This window comes from Culex pipiens, chromosome 1, assembly GCF_016801865.2.
Source record: "Culex pipiens pallens isolate TS chromosome 1, TS_CPP_V2, whole genome shotgun sequence".
NCBI lineage: Eukaryota > Metazoa > Arthropoda > Insecta > Diptera > Culicidae > Culex > Culex pipiens.
Window position 1 is genome coordinate 46,907,415 of NC_068937.1, and position 20,782 is coordinate 46,928,196.

Genomic DNA, 20,782 nt, shown 5'->3' on the forward strand with positions numbered 1-20,782 from the left:
TGTCAGCAGTCTTCCCGAAACGCACGCACGCCGTACACGCCGTACAAGTTTTCAGTCCAGATGAACCTCAAACACACCAGGCTACCATGTTCGAGTTCTCCCCGCACGGCGCACTCAAGTTTACACGCGGTGTAAACACGGGGTGCACACCTCGGGTACAACGCCGTGCGAGCGAAGAGCGTATAAAGAGACGAAAAAATGACTGCTTCTCATTCTCACTGTGGCAAACACTGTAGTGTGACTGCAGCGGAGAATGAAACTCCACTTTACAGCAGAGGGAGCGTGAGGGAAATATTTTTGTCTCTTTTCTGCGTCGTCGGCCTGCACGGGGTTTGTACCCGAGGTGCAAGGTTCGGTTTAAACTTGAGGTTCGTGTACGGGTACAGCCTGTACACGGCACAGTTTAGGTTTGCTTGTACGCGTGCACACGCGGTGCTGGTGTTTGATCGAGTAGGGGAGAGTGGGGAGACTTGATCCCCTTTTTTTGTATCGCACATAACTCTGTCAATTTCTCACAAAACTATAAACTTTTTGTTTCAGCTATCACATTCCCGTCGAAAAATCTTAATCGTTTTGCGAAGAAACAGGGAAAGGAAAATATTTATAATTTTGTGCCTTATGCTGTTGCTTTGGATTATTATTCAAAAAAAGGAAATTATCGTAAAATTCAAAGGAAAATTTTAGATGCTTTAAAAGCAAGAATCCAAAACCAAATGAAGTATAGGCAAGACGATGGGTCTTTTGGGTTTGGTAATTCTGTACACCTTAATGAAAGCAGCATTTTTGTCACATCATTGGTGGCTAAATATTTAAAGATTGCTTCGAGTTATGACAATGAGCTGGTAAACATTGAAATTGTTGTGGCTGCCTTACGATGGTTAGCAAATAAACAGAGGGCTGATGGAAGCTTTGTCGAGATCGGAGAACAAATTCACAATGAGTCGCATCATTATCGACCATCAAGGTTTGCACTTACTGCGTATGTGCTAGCTGTTTTTCTTGACACAGGAGAAATGTCATCACAGTATTCTGCAAATATAGACTCAGCTGTTGATTTTTTGGAGCAAAATCTCGAAAACATAAAAAATCTGTATGATGTGGCATTGGCCGCGTATGCACTTTCTCTGAAGAAACAAAACAGTGGAAGAAAATGTTTGGATACACTTATGGATTATTCTATACGCGACAAAGGACAAAGGTATTGGGAAAAGGATACATTTTCTACCCAGATCGCAAGCTATGTGATACTAACATATATTCAATATAATATGACGATCATGGCAATGCCAATTGTAGCTTGGCTGGCTGAGCAACAGCGTATTGTAGGAGGTTTAAGCTCAATTCAGGATACTTTTATTGAGCTCCAGGCCTTATCTCAATATGCTTTGCAAACATCGATAAATGATTATGTATTAACATTGTCGTGGGATAAGAGACGACATTTTATTAACGTTACTAAGGTTGACACTGACAACAAATTTAGAAATCAAACTCACAATTTAGTTGTCCCACCACATGTCAGAAAAATTGATGTAGCAGTTGACGGTATTGGATACGGTTTATATGCGATTTCCTATGAATACCGTATGGAAATGAAAGACGCAAAAAAAGGATTTGATTTAAAAATAATGTTGATGGACAACAGCACATATTATGTTCATAATTTTAAAGTCTGTACAAGACATTTGAGGAAGAATGATCCTCCTATAATGCCATACGTTGAAGTGTTCTTGCCAAGCGGTATTTACGTAAAGGATAAAAACGGGATAACAGATCTTGCAACTGATAATAAAATACAGGTAGTTTAAACGGAATTAGAGTCAGCAAAAACTAATAAATTTTAAAATTTCAGCGCATTGAACTACATTACCAAGGAACCAATGTCCGTGTCTATTACAACAGTTTGGGAGACTTACAGTCTTGTTTCCTGGTAAAGGCCGAGCGACGCTACGACGTGGCGATACACAAACCGGTGCATGTTTTAGTTTATGATAGCGCCAATAAAGGTAAGAAGGATACAGAGTACACATCGTGCTTCAAGTTATATTGATATTTCTCAACGAGTGAAACTTTGTTGGAAAAGTTTTCAAAACATAATTATGTTTGTTTTGACAATTTTGCAAACAAATTTCCTCTTCACACTACAGTTTTTGGTTACTAACTCGATAGAATTATTGAGCGGTTCTCTACGGAATCGGTCTTTTTTCTTTTATTTTTTTGTATTTTTTAATCGGGCTGAAACTTTTTTGGTGCCTTCGGTATGCCCAAAGAAGCCATTTTGCATCATTAGTTCGTTCATATAATTTTCCAAACAAATTTGGCAGCTGTCCATACAAAAATGATATGTGAAAATTCAAAAATCTGTATCGTTTGAAGGAATTTTTTGATCGATTTAGTGTCTTCGGCAAAGTTGTAGGTATGGATATGGACTACACTGAAAAAAATGATACAGGGTAAAAAGAATTGATGATTTTTTATTTCATTTTTTGTCACTAGAACTTGATTTGCAAAAAACGCTATTTTTATTTTTTTTATTTTTTGATATGTTTTAGAGGACATCAAATGCCAACTGTTCAGAAATTTTCAGAAAGGGCAAAAAATCTTTAACCGAGTTATGATTTTTTGAATCAATACAGTTTTTTTTTCAAAATATCGAAATATCGGTCGCAAAAATTTTTCAACTTCAGTTTTCGATGTAAAATCTAATTTGCAATCAAAAAGTACTTGAGTGATTTTTTGATAAAGTGCACCGTTTTCAAGTTATAACCATTTTTAAGTAACTTTTTATAAAATAGTCGCAGTTTATCATTTTTTTTAAATTAGTCCCCATGTTTGCCCACCTTTGAAAAAAATATTTTGAAAAGCTGAGAAAATTTTCTATATTTTGCTTTATTAAACTTTGCTGAGATATTGTCATGCAAAGGTAAAAAAACAGGAAAATTGATTTTTTCTAAGTCTCACCCAAACAACCCACCATTTTTTAATGTCGATATCTCAGCAACTAATGGTCCGTTCACCATATGTTAAAAAATGAAACATTCGTGAAATTTTCCGATCTTTTCGAAAAAAATATTTTCAAAAATTTAAAATCAAGACTAACATTTCAAACGGGCCAAACATTAAACACTACGCCCTTTTAAAATGTTAGTCTGGATTTAAAATTTCTAAAAATATTTTTTTCGTAAGGATTGGAAAATTTGCACAATTAGATGTTGTTTTTGAGAAATTTTCAAGGAAATTTGTCTTTTTTTGAATTTTGTTCAAGAACCCAAAAATCGAACAAATATGTACATAAGGCTGGTACAAATCATTCATGGCCAATACGAACCTTTCAAGAAATATTATATGTAGTTTGATGTGATAAAAAATGCCATCAATTTATTTCTTATAAAATGCTATTTCCCCGAACGTTCGGGGAAATGGCATTCAGGGAAATGACTATTCAGGGATATGACTAATCGGGTAAATGGCATTCGGGATTGTGGCCCATTCGGGAAAATGACATTCGGAGATGTGGACGATTAGGGGAAATGGGAAATTCGGGCAAATAGAATTCGGGGAAATGACTATTAGTGGAAGTGTCTTTTCGGGGAAGTGGCATTCGGGGAAATGTCCCTTCGGTAATATTGGTTTCGGGGAAATGTCATAGATTCCTTGAAAACTGTGCACTTTATCAAAATTTAGTTTAAGTACTTTTTGATTGCAAATTCGATTTTACATCGAAAACTGAAGTTTTTTTTGTGCGACCAATATTTCGATTTAAAAAAAACTGTATTGATTTGAGGAGCGGCCGTGGCTGACTGGTTACGGTGTTCGCTTTGTAAGCGAATGGTTCTGGGTTCGATTCCCATCTGCTCCCAACGAGAAAGTTAAGAACACATTAATTTGAAATGATGAATATGAACGAAAAATCAAAGTCGCTCGAGGCGGGGTTCGATCCTCCGTCCTTTGGATTGGTAAGCAAAAATGCTAACCACTAGGCCATGACGACTTGGTGAGCGTGGACTGGAATTAGGAATACTGTTACAGAGAGCGAGTTGTGGCGCTATAACCACGGCAAATAGTGTCCAGGGCATTCGTGGAAATACAATGTCCCATCCCAGAGGGTCCCGGAGTACCAAACCTTCTTAGCATGGTGCTCCCAACGAATACAACCAAATCTCGGAGCGTATGGTGGTGTGTCCCCACGCTTCTTCATCCCCTGTCGATTCAGAATTGTGTTGTTGTTCGAACACTCAGTGCTCAAACTCAACCCAATTACGAGTCATCTCTGCGATACGGCTTTACGCAGTAGGCCTGGCCGCTTTAACGCTTGTGATGTTTCAATGCATTCTGATGCAATGGCGCACTACAAATGTTAATAAATGACAAGAAGAGTGCTAGGCGTCATCTAACCTAAGGCACTCTCCAGGATCCCTTCGAAAGATTGGCTGCGCTAGGGTCTGATTAGATTAGATTAGATTAGATTAAAAAAAAAACTGTATTGATTCAAAAAATCATAACTCGATCAAAGATTTTTTGCCCATTCTGGAAATTTCTGAAAAGTTGGCATTTGATGTCCTCTAAAACATATCAAGTTTTAGTGATAAAAAGTTAAATAAAAAATCACAAAACAAAATTTAACCGTGTATCATTTTTTTTCAGTGTAGTCCATATCCATACCTACAACTTTGCCGAAGACACCAAATCGATCAAAAAATTCCTTCAAACGATACAGATTTTTGAATTTTCACATATCATTTTTGTATGGACAGCTGCCAAATTTGTTTGGAAAATTATATGAACGAACTAATGATGCAAAATGGCTTCTTTGGGCAAACCGAAGGCACCAAAAAAGTTTCAGCCGGATTAAAAAATACAAAAAACAACGAATGACCGAAATCTCAGAGAATTGCTCTATTGACTTTGTTTTGATAAATCATCACTGATTATTACATTTCAATTGAGTGAACAATTTCACGACACCTTACCACTTCTCTACAAAAAAAGGCTTTTATGTTTCACTTTCTTTCACATTACGTTAACATTACATAATGTACGTCCTAAAAAAGAAATATATTTGTACTAGCAAAACGGATTTACAAAATTTAAACAGCATTTTGAAGGTGAGCAGTATCTCTACAAAAACCTATAAATTCCTTAAATTCAAAATTTCACCCACAGGACTTCTCAAAATAAACAAAATTCTTTAAAAAAAAACGATAAATCGATACCTTGGACATGAAAGCACAGAGGTGTGATCTCGATATTTAATTTTCCACTTCAGGAGCGCCGAGACAAGTTATAACATTAGATCAAGTCTATCATTTTTATTGCAGATTCTTTTGCTATTGAAACGTACGAAGGTTTTATCAATCAACCATGTTATATCTGCCAAGATGAGGATTGTGACCATGCTGCATGTGATGTAAACGAATAAGCAACGAAGTACCGGATTCGAGTGGTAATATTGAAATTTCGACCTTAAGAAATACATTGTAAAATATGAAAAAAAAGTTGTTAAATTTCTTAGTCTGTTTTGAAACCATATTTTTTTGCGTTATCGTAGTCATAGCATGGCATTACATTGTATGAAAAATTACATGGACAAGTCAGTAAGCAAGTAAGTTTTTGCCCCGCCCGTTTGCATCAATCGGAATTAAATTTTATTTAGACTCTCGTCAAATGGACAAAAACCCGGTATATAAATTGGTTGTAACAGTATTCTTAATTCCAATCAAAGCTTAACAAGACGCGATAGTCTGGCGGTTTGTATTTTTCCTTACCAATCCAAAGGACGGGGGATCGAACCCCGGCTTGAGCGAATTTGATTTTTCGTGCATTTCAGAGTATCCACTATTCCCGATTCTTTAACTTTCTCGATGGGAGCAGATGGAAATCAAATCCAGGACCATTCGCTTTGCTTAGTAGGCCCAACATACCCTTGTTTGAATTTGTTAGATGTTCAGAAAAAAATAAATAGTAACATTTTGCAAGAAAAAAAAAGATGATCGAAAACATTTCCATTTGCTTCCTCCTTGCAAAACCCGCAAAATAATAGCTCATGCCTCATTAAAAACCTGCCCACCGTGACAAATTTGCATCATTGGCCAGTGCCATCCATTAGCCGTTTGAAGTGTGAGGCCGTTGATGGTCTCGGGGGGGAAATCCTCCCCCATGAGATTGTTCTGCGTCGTTGGTTCCACGACACGAAAGGCAATTGAAAGTGCTTTTAAAATTATCATTCTCGCGACCGTGTCTAAACAGACGACTGGCTAATGGAGTCGATTATTCGATGGCTTATTAGATTTGTTTGGTGGTTTGCGGTTGTTGGAGAGGGGGAGTTTTGTCTTGAGTTGTTTGGAAATAATTTGTTTGGGCTAAGTGGTCAATATTCACTAGAAATGTTTGGAATTTTACAGGATTATATTAACACCTTTTCAAAGGACACCAACCTTAACCTTATCAAACTTTCCCTCCAGGTTAAGGAATTTAATTACCACATCCTTAACCCCTCAAAGAATGCTCCAAAGTCCCAACTGCAGTCAGCGGGACGAGGCCTCGCACGTGCACTCTCCCCTTAAGCACCACCGGATTTTGAACCCGAAAGAACCAAGTTCGTTGTTCGTTGGAATTATTGCAGGATATGAGGAAATTTAATAAGTTTCATGAAACGTGACATACTGCCGAAGCTACCCTTTGCCCCTTCCCTTGATCCGTTCATTTTCCCCGAGACATAAAAAGAGGGTGAAACTTTTCACTCATTTTCCCCTTTTTTGCAAGTTGTAATGACGTGTTTGTGTGCGTGCAACAATGCGAGGTGTGAAAATGTGACCTTAAGAAGTTTTAAAGCTAAAACTGAATTGGAAATACATCGATTTTTGTTTGTTCTTTTGTTCTTTTGTTCTTTTGTTCTTTTGTTCTTTTGTTCTTTTGTTCTTTTGTTCTTTTGTTCTTTTGTTCTTTTGTTCTTTTGTTCTTTTGTTCTTTTGTTCTTTTGTTCTTTTGTTCTTTTGTTCTTTTGTTCTTTTGTTCTTTTGTTCTTTTGTTCTTTTGTTCTTTTGTTCTTTTGTTCTTTTGTTCTTTTGTTCTTTTGTTCTTTTGTTCTTTTGTTCTTTTGTTCTTTTGTTCTTTTGTTCTTTTGTTCTTTTGTTCTTTTGTTCTTTTGTTCTTTTGTTCTTTTGTTCTTTTGTTCTTTTGTTCTTTTGTTCTTTTGTTCTTTTGTTCTTTTGTTCTTTTGTTCTTTTGTTCTTTTGTTCTTTTGTTCTTTTGTTCTTTTGTTCTTTTGTTCTTTTGTTCTTTTGTTCTTTTGTTCTTTTGTTCTTTTGTTCTTTTGTTCTTTTGTTCTTTTGTTCTTTTGTTCTTTTGTTCTTTTGTTCTTTTGTTCTTTTGTTCTTTTGTTCTTTTGTTCTTTTGTTCTTTTGTTCTTTTGTTCTTTTGTTCTTTTGTTCTTTTGTTCTTTTGTTCTTTTGTTCTTTTGTTCTTTTGTTCTTTTGTTCTTTTGTTCTTTTGTTCTTTTGTTCTTTTGTTCTTTTGTTCTTTTGTTCTTTTGTTCTTTTGTTCTTTTGTTCTTTTGTTCTTTTGTTCTTTTGTTCTTTTGTTCTTTTGTTCTTTTGTTCTTTTGTTCTTTTGTTCTTTTGTTCTTTTGTTCTTTTGTTCTTTTGTTCTTTTGTTCTTTTGTTCTTTTGTTCTTTTGTTCTTTTGTTCTTTTGTTCTTTTGTTCTTTTGTCGTTCTTTTGTCGTTCTTTTGTCGTTCTTTTGTCGTTCTTTTGTCGTTCTTTTGTCGTTCTTTTGTCGTTCTTTTGTCGTTCTTTTGTCGTTCTTTTGTCGTTCTTTTGTCGTTCTTTTGTCGTTCTTTTGTCGTTCTTTTGTCGTTCTTTTGTCGTTCTTTTGTCATTCTTTTGTCGTTCTTTTGTCGTTCTTTTGTCGTTCTTTTGTCGTTCTTTTGTCGTGCTTTTGTCGTTCTTTTGTCGTTCTTTTGTCGTTCTTTTGTCGTTCTTTTGTCGTTCTTTTGTCGTTCTTTTGTCGTTCTTTTGTCGTTCTTTTGTCGTTCTTTTGTCGTTCTTTTGTCGTTCTTTTGTCGTTCTTTTGTCGTTCTTTTATCGTTCTTTTGTCGTTCTTTTGTCGTTCTTTTGTCGTTCTTTTGTCGTTCTTTCGTCGTTCTTTCGTCGTTCTTTCGTCGTTCTTTCGTCGTTCTTTCGTCATTCTTTTGTCGTTCTTTTGTCGTTCTTTTGTCGTTCTTTTGTCGTTCTTTTGTCGTTCTTTTGTCGTTCTTTTGTCGTTCTGGTGTCGTTCTTTTGTTATATTTAAATTTTGTTGTTTATTTAAATTATTTTCAAATGAATACTTTGTGTCCTGTTTCTAGTTTTGGTGATTTTCAAGGCAAACGAGGTAAATTCCCCATTCTGTTATTTAGCTGGTTGTGGCCCCCGCCGAAAATAACGTGTCCAACTTTGGGGAACGTGCTCTGGCCACAACCGTTTATCAGGACCCGAATTGGTCCATACACGGTGGGTGTCGGAGCTAAAGAGTGAACACGCGGCCACACCGCAAGCACGAACCGTCTATTTATTTAAATGTTTGCTAATGCAAATTTTATCTGATCATGACTTTTGGGTTTCCCCCTAGAGAGGGACAGTGCCATTGGCTCTTCTGGATGGCTTGCATCGGTTGGGAAGAAAATAATTGAAATAGTTTATACTGTGGCTAACGATACAGTTCTGAGAGAATTGATGCTAATTGTAAACTTCTTCAAAAAAATTGTCAATTTTCAGCCAAAGTTTTTGAATTTGTATAAACATTTACTCAACTTTTTTGATTATTTTAAATTTAGCCATTTTGATTTAGCTGTTTTTATTTCTCATTTCCTTTTTTCTGTTGATCCTCAAAGTCAACTTGCCTTCAATCCTTCCAAGTAAACACCGGGATGACCAAACCACTGACTAAATAATAGATTCTGTTGTCTGTTTATTTGCGGAAATCCGACCAACCAGCTCGCAAACACTCTTTACTCCAAACTTTTTCCCCTCCATTCAACCTCTTTTCTGTGGCTATTTTCCAAAGCCAACTTTAGAACCACCGAGAAAATATTGTTTTTCCCGCCGACTTTTCCCGAAAACTCGTCGACGGCGATGATGATGGTGACAAAGTTTCTCGAGCTAATTTCAAGCTCGTCGGTGATCTTGTTTTAAAATTAATAGTGTTTTAAATAAATCATCCAGCGAGGATGGTCCGGATTGCAGCAAGACATTCAACTTTGAGCTGGCTGGCCTCTTTCGAGAAACGATAATTTGGTTTTGGGGGCGAACGAAACTTGTCTAGGCTGTGTGTTTTGAAAGAAGATTGAGAGGGCTTTTATTAAGTTCGTACCGGGGTCTGGACAGGACACAGAGGGTGGTTTTGTGCTTAGGGAGTCCGGAATTGTCGCACTGAGGATGCAACAGCAGCCAAAGTGTGTCAAGGAATGTGACCGGAGAAAAATGATGAGCTACACGGAAAAAAAAGTGTGCGAGAAATCGTGAATTTCGATTCATGAATTCGTGAATAATTTTGTGCATGATTTCGTGATACCTTTCATGATTTCATGAATTTTATTCATGAAATCGTGCATAAAAATGCACGAATTTATGAATTTATTTCATGGCAAAAATATTTTTACGAATATTCATGAATTTTCCTTCATGAAATCATGCATATCACTATTCATGATTTCATGACTGATTTTCATGAAGTCATGACTAAACTTCATGAATTCATGAAAAATATTCATGATTTTACGATTATTTATGCATGCGTAAATTTTACGTCGTAAAATTTTATTCGCGAATTTATGAATCGTGTTTTTCATGATTTCATGAAAGTGTACATGTTTTCATGAATAAAATGCATGAATTCGTGCATAACATTCATGGGTTTATGAATTTTTATCCATGTTTATGACGAGTGATCTTGATCAATCAAGAACAGTTTCGTTCGAACTGTCAAGTTTGTTTTTCGCTTGCCAGTTCAGCCGCGTGTTTATTTGCCACGAAGTCAATCGCGTTGTGACTTGTCGCGTCCTGTTGTGTTTGCCGGTAAAAGTGACCGTGATTTGCGGACCCGGGATTTGGAGGTGCTGTCCACCGGAACCGGGAAAAGATCTGCGGCCGTTCCGTTGGAAATGGCAACAGAGCCAAGGGCTAGCAGGAAGAGGACCGAGCTGCAGGAGGAGGACCGAGTGGCAGTAGGAGAACCGAGCGCGGGAGGAGGACCGGGCGGCAGGAGGAGGACCGAGCGGCAAGAGTAGGACCGAGTGGCAAGAGGAGGGCCGAATGGCAGGAGGAGGACCGAGCAGCAAGAGTAGGACCGAGTGGCAGGAGGAGGAACGAGCGCGGGAGGAGGACCAGGCGGCAGAAGGAGGGCCGAGCGGCAGGAGGAGTTACAAGGTAAGAGACAGAACAGTTCCCGGTTTGTTTCGATTGTCGAATCAAGGGGAACATGGTCCATAAGACAGTTCCCGTGTTTTATCTCCGCGTGTGACAGTTTCTTGGTCGTGGACTCGTAGGGATCTCGGTTTTCTGTCAATTGTCGGAGCATTCTACGCGTGTGACAGACAGTGAGGTTTGTTTTGGTTTTGGAAACGAAAAAATCCCGTTTTTTTATCGGTTCTCGTGGATGCGCTGAGTGACATTTCGGTGCTTTGTTTTGAGCTAAAAATGGGGACATAGGTAAAGTATGTTAATAATTTTAATGATTTTAATATTGTAAGCATATTATTTTAAAGTACAGTGGATTTAACATATTTAAAGTATTTGAAGTTAATAACGTATTTTAATAATTTTCAGCATTTCAATTTTCTTAGGTACTTTAATTTTGTAAAGACTTTTAAGTTTTTTGAAATATTATTATTTTTAGGTATGTTAAGTATGCTAATGAATTTAGGAATTTTTATTTTAACAGGTATGTTAATATTGTGACTTTTAAAAGTATCTAAGTATTTCAAGTATTTTAAATATTTCAACTGTTTAGAGTTTGTTGAGTGTTGAAATAATTTTAAGCATTTAATTTTTTCCAGGTACTTTAATATTGTAAGTATTAAAAATATTTTAAGTATTTGAAATATTTATTTTTTAAGTATATTCATTTGTTCAGGTATTTTAATATTAAATGTTTTTAAAGTTTTCAAGTATTTCAAGTATTTGAAATAATTGAAGTGTTTAAAGTTTGTTAAGCTTTTAAATAATTTTAAGCAATTAATTTTTTATAGGTATTTTAATATTTCAAGAACTTGAAATATTTTAAGTATTTTAAGAATTTTAAGTATTTTAAGTATTTTAAGTATTTTAAGTATTTTAAGTATTTTAAGTATTTAAAGTATTTAAAGTATTTAAAGTATTTTAAGTATTTTAAATATTTTAAGTATTTTAAGTATTTTAAGTATTTTAAGTATTTCAAGTATTTTTAGTATTTTAAGTATTTTAAGTATTTTAAGTATTTTAAGTATTTTAAGTATTTTATGTATTTTATGTATTTTAAGTATTTTAAGTATTTTAAGTATTTTAAGTATTTTATGTATTTTAAATATTTTAAGTATTTTAAGTATTTTAAGTATTTTAAGTATTTTAAGTATTTTAAGTTTTTTAAGTTTTTAAAGTATTTCAAGTATTTAAAGTATTTTAATTATTTCAAGTATCTAAAGTATTTAAAGTATTTGAAGTATTTAAAGTATTTAAAGTATTTTATATATTAAAAGTGCTTAAAGTATTTTAAGTATTTAAAGTATTTCAAGTATTTCAAGTATTTTGAGTATTTTAAGTATATTAAGTATTTTAAGTTTTTTCAGTATTTTAAGTATTATAATTATTTAAAGCTTTTTAAGTATTTAAAGTATTTAAAGTATTTAAAGTATTTAAAGTATTTAAAGTATTTAAAGTATTTAAAGTATTTAAAGTATTTAAAGTATTTAAAGTATTTAAAGTATTTAAAGTATTTAAAGTATTTAAAGTATTTAAAGTATTTAAAGTATTTAAAGTATTTAAAGTATTTAAATTATTTAAAGTATTTCAAGTATTTAAAGAATTTAAAGTATTTAAAGTATTTAAAGTATTTAAGGTATTTAAAGTATTTAAAGTATTTAAAGTATTTAAAGTATTTAAAGTATTTAAAGTATTTAAAGTATTTAAAGTATTTAAAGTATTTAAAGTATTTAAAGTATTTAAAGTATTTAAAGTTTTTAAAGTTTTTAAAGTATTTAAAGTATTTAAAGTATTTAATGTATATAAAGAATTTAAAGAATTTAAAGTATTTAAAGTATTTAAAGTATTTAAAGTATCTAAAGTATTTAAAGTATTTAAAGTATTTAAAGAATTTAAAGTATTCAAAGCATTTAAAGTATTCAAAGTATTTAAAGTATTCGAAGTATTTAAAGTATTTAAAGTATTTAAAGTATTTAAAGTATTTAAAGTATTTAAAGTATTTAAAGTATTTAAAGTATTTAAAGTATTTAAAGTATTTAAAGTATTTAATGTATCTAAAGTACTTTAAGTATTTAAAGTATTTAAAGTATTTAAGTCCCGCCCGTGTGGATCAATCGGACCACGCACTGGACTCACAATCCAGAGGTCGCCGGTTCGAATCCCGCGGCGGGCGCTCAAAAATTCTTTGTGTAAATATGGGTATTCGGCGCCGTCGCTCCGTGCCTTACATACACTTAGGAGCCCAGGGCGGCGAAGTCCTTGTAGATATAAAGGGAGACACTAGTGGTTGATACTATCAAAGGTGGCCGACAGCTATAAAGTCAACTTCGTTTTTCGTTTAAAGTATTTAAAGTATTTAAAGTATTTAAAGTATTTAAAGTATTTAAAGTATTTAAAGTATTTAAAGTACTTTAAGTATTTAAAGTATTTAAAGTATATTAAGTATTTAAAGAATTTAAAGTATTTAAAGTGTATAAAGTATTTAAAGTATTTAAATTATTTAAAGTATTTCAAGTATTTAAAGTATTTAAGGTATTTAAAGTATTTAAAGTATTTTAAAGTATTTAAAGTATTTAAAGTATTTAAAGTATTTAAAGTATTTAAAGTTTTTAAAGTTTTTAAAGTATTTAAAGTATTTAAAGTATTTAAAGAATTTAAAAAATTTAAAGTATTTAAAGTATTTAAAGAATTTAAAAAATTTAAAGTATTTAAAGTATTTAAAGTATTTAAAGTATCTAAAGTATTTAAAGTATTTAAAGTATTTAAAGTATTTAAAGTTTTTAAAGTATTTAAAGTTTTTAAAGTATTTAATGTATTTAAAGTATTTAAAGTATTTAAAGTATTTAAATTATTTAAAGTATTTAAAGTATTTGAAGTATTTGAAGTATTTGAAGTATTTGAAGTATTTTAAGTATTCTAAGAATTTTAATTACTTTAAGTAAAGAGTTTAAAACTATATAATAAAGTATACAAAAAAAGTATTTTAGGTATTTCAAGTATTTTAAGTTTTATGAGCATTTTATTTATTTTATGTATTTTGCGTTTTTCAATTATTTTGAGTTTGTGAAGTATTTAATTTATTTTGCGTATTTTAAATAGTTTGAGTTTTTGAAGTTTTTAAAGATTTTTATTTTGTTGAGTATTTTAAGAATTTCGGTGTTTTTCAAATTTTCAATTCATCTCTCTATGACTCTATTTTCGTCAAATTAAAGTGTTTGATCATCTGCATTTACAAAAATAAATCCTTTTATTGTAATTAATCACTTTATTGTAATTGGAGTTATTAATGAGACAAAAAATTTATGGCTTTATTATACGAATTATCGATTATTCTATTATTAGTTCATCAGACAATCGAGTCTGGACTGTACAAGAAATCCCTTAGGTCTTTTTGTATTTAATTTAAGTTTTCGTGGTATTTTTGTATAGTAACGATCGGTACCCAATTAACGTTTCCGAAATGCTCATGTCAAGTTTTTGAATGTTTGTTTTACTAAATTTATGATTGTATTTTTAATTTATTTAAAGCATTTTTGAACATCACATAACTGGGACCTTTGTAAATTCAGAATTCTTCCGCAGTGACCGGTAATCGGTTCCAAAGTGGCCAGGTGGGGCCAGATTACACTGGCATCACATTAAATGGCCACAGTTTTAAATTTCATGAATTTTGATATGTCACATGACAGGGTTTCTTGCACATTCCGAAATGTCCCCAGTGACCACCGGTAATCGGTGACCGGTTCCAAAGTGGCCAGGTGGAGCTAGATTACATTGGCATCACATTAAATGGCCACAGTTTTAAATTTCATGAATTTTGATATGTCACATGACAGGGTTCCTTGCACATTCCGAAATGTCCCCAGTGACCACCGGTAACCGGTGACCGGTTCCAAAGTGGCCAGGTGGGGCCAGATTTCATTGGCATCACATAAAATGGCCAAAGATTTGAATTTCATGAATTTTGATATGTCACATGACAGGGTTTCTTGCACATTCCGAAATGTCCCCAGTGACCACCGGTAATCGGTGACCGGTTCCAAAGTGGCCAGGTGGGGCCAGATTACATTGGCATCACATTAAATGGCCACAGTTTTAAATTTCATGAATTTTGATATGTCACATGACAGGGTTCCTTGCACATTCCGAAATGTCCCCAGTGACCACCGGTAACCGGTGACCGGTTCCAAAGTGGCCAGGTGGGGCCAGATTTCATTGGCATCACATAAAATGGCCAAAGATTTGAATTTCATGAATTTTGATATGTCACATGACAGGGTTTCTTGCACATTCCGAAATGTCCCCAGTGACCACCGGTAACCGGTGACCGGTTCCAAAGTGGCCAGGTGGGGCCGAATTACATTGGCATCACATAAAATGGCCAAAGATTTGAATTTCATGAATTTTGATATGTCACATGACAGGGTTCCTTGCACATTCCGAAATGTCTCCAGTGACCACCGGTAACCGGTGACCGGTTCCAAAGTGGCCAAGTGGGGCCAGATTACATTGGCATCACATAAAATGGCCAAAGATTTGAATTTCATGAATTTTGATATGTCACATGACAGGGTTTCTTGCACATTCCGAAATGTCCCCAGTGACCAACGGTAATCAGTGACCGGTTCCAAAGTGGCCAGGTGGGGCCAGATTACATTGGCATCACATAAAATGGCCACAGTTTTAAATTTCATGAATTTTGATATGTCACAAGACAGGGTTCCTTGCACATTCCGAAATGTCCCCAGTGACCACCGGTAATCGGTGACCGGTTCCATAGTGGCCAGGTGGGGCCAGAGTACATTGGCATCACATAAAATGGCCACAGTTTTAAATTTCATGAATTTTAATATGTCACAAGACAGGGTTCTTGCACATTACGAAATGTCCCCAGTGACCACCGGTAATCGGTGACCGGTTCCAAAGTGGCCAGGTGGGGCCATAGTACATTGGAATCACATAAAATGTGCTCCGTTTTTTTTTTTTTTTCACAAAACAGGATTCCTTGTCAATTCCGGTATGTGCCCCCAGTGGCACGATATGGTAAATGTACAGAAAAAGTAATCCGGAAATTGTGAAAATCGTACCATGAAATCGTGAATATTACGAAATTTACTTTACGGTTTTTTGAACTATGCATATTGGGCACGAATAAGCCAGGAGCCGTGAATAAATATGCATGATTAGACATGCCCGAATACACTCGTAAACGTGAATTAAATTCATGATTTCATAAAAAAAAATCACGAATTCATGAAATTTATGCATGATTTCATGAAGTTTATACATGATTTCACGAATTTTTTTACGCCTTCAAAAATAAATCATAAAAAATATTCCAGAACTCATGAATTTTGTGCACGAATTCATGAATAAAATTCACGATTTCATGATTTATTTACATTTTTTCATGAATTGTGAGCATGAAATCGCGAATATTTTTACGCCTTCATTTACAAATCGTAAAAATAATTCGAGATTTCATGAATTTTGTGCACGAAATCATGCATAAAAATTCATGATTTCATGAATTTTTTGCATGAAATCATGAATTTTAATTCACGAGGTATATTTTTTTGATCGTAATCATGAATTTTTATTCATAAAATCGTGAATATTTTTCACGACTTCATGCATACATTTCATGAAATCATGAATATTATTCACGTTTACGAGTGAAATCGGTCATGGAAAGTCATGCATATTTATTCACGATTCCTGGATAATTCGTGCCCATTATGCATAGTTCAAAAATTCGTAAAGCAAAAATCGCGATATTCACGATTTCATGGTACGATTTGCATGATTTTCGGAAACCTTTTTTTTCCGTGTAGGGAATCGGAAAATTAGGGACGGTCAATGAAGAGTTCCATAAAAATATATTTGATGAAATTATCAGTTAAAGTCAGTTGTTCCATTATCAAGTAGAACTACTTTTTCAAGTGAAATAGCAAGATAATGGCCTCAACGAGGTCCTAATAAACACAAAAGTGTTTCGAGTTAGTCAAGTGCTCTTTTTCCCTACGAAAACAGCCCAATTCGAAAATGCCTCGATCGGGCCCAAAATTGATCTGGAGGTTCTTTGTTAGGAAGAGGTTTTTTTTGGTTTGGCCATTTAACCTACGCCGTGCAAGGATGGCGATTTGCGCAAAAACACAATTTTTCAAACTCCGTGACTTTTTCAGCCGGAATGATATTTTTTTGGACCTTCTACAACCCAACCCCGCCTTTAGACGGGGTTCGATCTAAAAAAAACGCTAAAAATAATTTTTACAACCAATTTTTGATGTTTAAAAAGCATTGGAAAGAAAAACTCTAAAAATATCAGAAAATTTATGGGTTGGAAGTTTTACTTTTTTTATGTGACTTTGTCAATGTTTTAAAAAATGTCATTTTTTTTAGGGGTCAACTTTGGCTGTGTTTTTTACTAACATTTCCTATATTTTTAGTAAAAAGAAGTTTTAAGTAATATTTGTAGTGTCCCAGAACATGCCTCCACGCACTTTTGTTTTTAAACAAATTTAATAATAAAGGTGCCATTTTATAGCAGAAAATGTGAAAAACATGCAAAAAATTGAAAAAGTGACTATAAAAATACGAAAAAATAGATAAGCAAACGTAATGATAGGAGGTGGTGGAATAGGCCAAATACTACCGAAAACAAACATAAACTAAACAAGATACAGACATGCCTCGGTTTAGCACCACATATGGGGGATGCAAAACCGAGGCGTGCATAACCGAGGCACAGAGCTTATGGGATTTGGGCTATATGGGAGACATTGGCTATAATCGTATGAAAAATCATGCAAAAATATAAAAAATATAGTGTTTTGGAATCGGGATGATGTCAGCTATCAATTAAAATTATTATTTCATGAAAGTTTTCACAAAAATACGTATTTTTCCTGTATTTTAAAAATGCTTTTTTTTTTCTTTAAAGAAACCAAAAATATATTGTTGTTGCAATATGGGTATCAAATGATCAGTTTTTTTTCAAACATTTCGAATGTAATAACAACATTTTTTGAAAATACTGAATATTTTCACAAAACTACGTATTTTCTAAAAAATACTCAAAATTTCAGTTTTTACAATATACTTATTTACAATATACAGTTTTTACAAAATACTTTCACACGTAGCACTACGGTGGCTTGAGACATCTAGAATTTCAAGGGCCTCAGTGTTACAATTGACGGTGCGTCTCAGTACTAATGAGGTGGTTGCTGGTTCAAGTCCTTTCGTCCCTTAGAAAAATCGGATACAAAGAACAATTTATGCAAAAATCTCAATCATTTGATACCCACATTGTAAAAAACTGAAATTTTGAATATTTTTTCTAAAATACGTAGTTTTGTGAAATTTTTTGTATATTTTCACAAATTTGTGTTATAACTTTCGAAATATACGAAAAAATCCCGATTATTTGATACTCAGATTGTGAAAAAATTAAATTCGGTTTTTTTTTTCGAAAATACGTAGTTTTGTGAAAATTTTGAGTATTTTCAAACAATGTTGTTATTACACTCAAAATGTATGAAAAAAATCCATATTTTAATAACTGAAATTTTGAGTATTTTTTTCGAAAATACGTAGATTTGTGAAAATTTTTACTGTTTTCAAAAAAAATATTTTGCTTCGAAATGTATGAAATTTTTTTTATCATTTGATACCCATATTGCAACAACAGTAATTTTGAGTATTTTTTTCGAAAAATATTAAATTTTCAAAATACAGGAAAAATATGTATTTTTGTGAAATTTTAATGAAATTTTAATATAAATGGATAACTGACATCATCCCGATTCCAAAACACTATAATTTTTTGATGTTTGCATGATTTTTCATACGATTAAAGCCAATGTCTCCCATATAGACAAAATCATCGATTTCATCGATCGAATTATTTGTGAGGCTGTATCTCAGAAACTATTTGCCCGATGGTCAAAGTTTCAGAGGGAGAACTATAGATCATTTCCTTTCAAATCTTTTTTTAAAAACCGAAATTTTTCACCTAAATTTATGTTCATTGTTTTAATGGGAATTAAATCCAAACATTTTGGAGAAAGTCACTTTTTTGTGAATTTGGGCAAATCTCTGCTTTTATTGAACTAAAAATTGATACATTTGTTAAATAAATTATTCTGGAAACTGTTTTCTATGGATAATAAATGACTTTTTGATGCAATACTCTAAGTTTAACAGTGTTTTATGTTAAAATTTGCATTCTGTTGCTGCATTTTCACGACAAATTATACGAATTAAAAAGTTTAATTCGGTCGTTTTGTGGTTTCCAGCTCGGATTTTGGGATTTCTTCTAAGAACTTTTTATTGCAGGTCAAATTTTGGATAAATATCATAAGAAATTTGATAATAGTACATAAATCCATCGATTTTCAGCGAACTTTACCATTTTTTTTTTATTGGACTTATCAGGAATGTTATTTTATTAATAATTTTCATCAATTCATCGAATCAATAGTCTCTGAAGTTTAAAATCGCTGCTTTAAAAAAACATTATTAATTTTGATCAGGCCCGAGATACTGACGTAGCTTGCTGAAGCCGCCACCAAATGTTTGGCGCTGTTTCGGGAATAACATTTCAGAGGTTCACAAATCAAAATATAATAAATCTTATTTATTTTTTTTTTTGGAAAAAATCCTGTAGCTGTTCAGAATGATTCTTTTTATTAAAATAAACCAAAAATGCCGCCAACAACAATATATGTTTAGCATCAGGTCTCAGGCAAAGCTTCCCAGCAGGTGTATTTTTCAAATCCTCTGAAATGTCTTCCGCAAATTCTTATTTGCAATGAACTTACAGATCATCATAATATTAATTTAAATCTGCAATTTGAGGCGGTTAAACCAATATGTGAGCTCAACCATGTTGTTGGGAAACCTTAAGAGCGAGTCTGATTCAGGGGTTGTTTGAACTTATACAACTAACATCTGGGCTAAATATAAGCACTCTAGCTCAATAAGGCTTTCTAGTTAGAACTTTACCAACACATGCAAAGTATGTTTACATTACAGCTGGACGTTTGTTTGCATCAGGTTTCCTATCTCTTTCCAGCAAAAGTTTTTTGTCAGGCGACTTCTAGCTGGTTTTTTTGACTGACCGCCCGATAAGTCAGCCAACATACTTCGCAGGGCTGTGACAGCTCGAGCTCGATCATTGTTTGCATCAGAACACTGTGACGAGAAGTTCGTCATTTTTGGGTTAAATTATATTTTTTTCACTGGGCCTAGAAAGCCTTATGGAAACTGGAACAAATCTGGACACAACTTTTGAACTTTTTTTTTTTTTTTTGTAACTGTCTTTATTTATTTAGGCTCATCTACCAAAGTTTTACGGAGCTGGATATCATTTTTACATAATTACTTAAAGCTAGGGTTAGTAAAGGGGGAAAGCCGAATACTCGCGGCTGTTTCGAGGTTAATAATACACTGGGTGCAGAATAGTTGTCCGCAAAGCGGCCTCAATTTAGAACTGTCAAAGCGGAACCAATTTACTGTTCGCATAATTATACCAAGAAGTGGCAAGTATTGTGATCGATCTAAAATGTATTTAGTCAAGAATAAAAAAAAAATCGATGGCTTTTGAGGTATTCGAAGTCAAAACATCTTAATAAGAGGTTTGAAATCGAGTTTGGCATAATTCGTCGCTAAAATTTTATAATCGCCATGTCTACAAAATCTATGTTTATGACGCTTTTTTAAATGTTAGCGACGAATTATCAACTATCAATAGTACTTTCCAAATAATATTGGATACTCCGATATTATCACTACACATCAAAGATACATAATTGACCGGTTCCTTCCGAAGTGCGTATACCGCTTTAGTCTACGAAGAAAAAAGTGCGAAGCACTTAATTTTTCATCTAAAACATCAACAACAACAGATCCAAAATGTTTCATAATAATTCACTTCAGCAGCAAAAAATATGTCACGCTTGAGCTTGAACATAGCCTTCTACTTTGTTTATGTTTACAGCTGTAGTGCAGATGTATTAGTGGGGAGCAGTTGGGAGCTTTCGAAAATCACGTTACGCATTCTGTCTTTTCAGCACCCAGATAATACATTATGTTTAAGGACAGACTTTTGCTTCAGTGCGGGCTAAGGTTCTAGTTTTCATCAGATGTTACTATTGCTAGGTTGCAGGGTGGCGATGCTTGCGAGATTGATGCTGTTACAGGTGCACTTTAATTGACTTTAGAAAGCGGTACAAGCAGAGAAGATGTGGCACATCTTGACTTGCCAAAATGTCACGAACAGGGAAGTCTGATTGTCTTCCTTGGGCCCTAAGGGAGTCTAAGAGTTGAGATCTAGCGTGAAGGTT

The 20,782-nt window shown here is 33.7% G+C and overlaps 1 protein-coding gene across 3 annotated transcripts in view; it reads left to right on the forward strand.

The window, feature by feature from the left end:
* LOC128093260 (thioester-containing protein 1 allele S3-like) overlaps window positions 1-20,782 on the forward strand; it is a 48,317-nt gene that overhangs the window by 21,628 nt on the left and 5,907 nt on the right. For all 3 annotated transcript variants that reach the window (XM_052709381.1, XM_052709384.1, XM_052709385.1), the window contains 3 exons: window positions 541-1,799; window positions 1,853-2,006; window positions 5,319-5,443. In XM_052709381.1, the coding sequence (XP_052565341.1) occupies window positions 541-1,799; window positions 1,853-2,006; window positions 5,319-5,419 (1,514 nt within the window). In that variant the 3' untranslated portion in view covers window positions 5,420-5,443. The remainder of the gene's footprint in view (window positions 1-540; window positions 1,800-1,852; window positions 2,007-5,318; window positions 5,444-20,782) is intronic.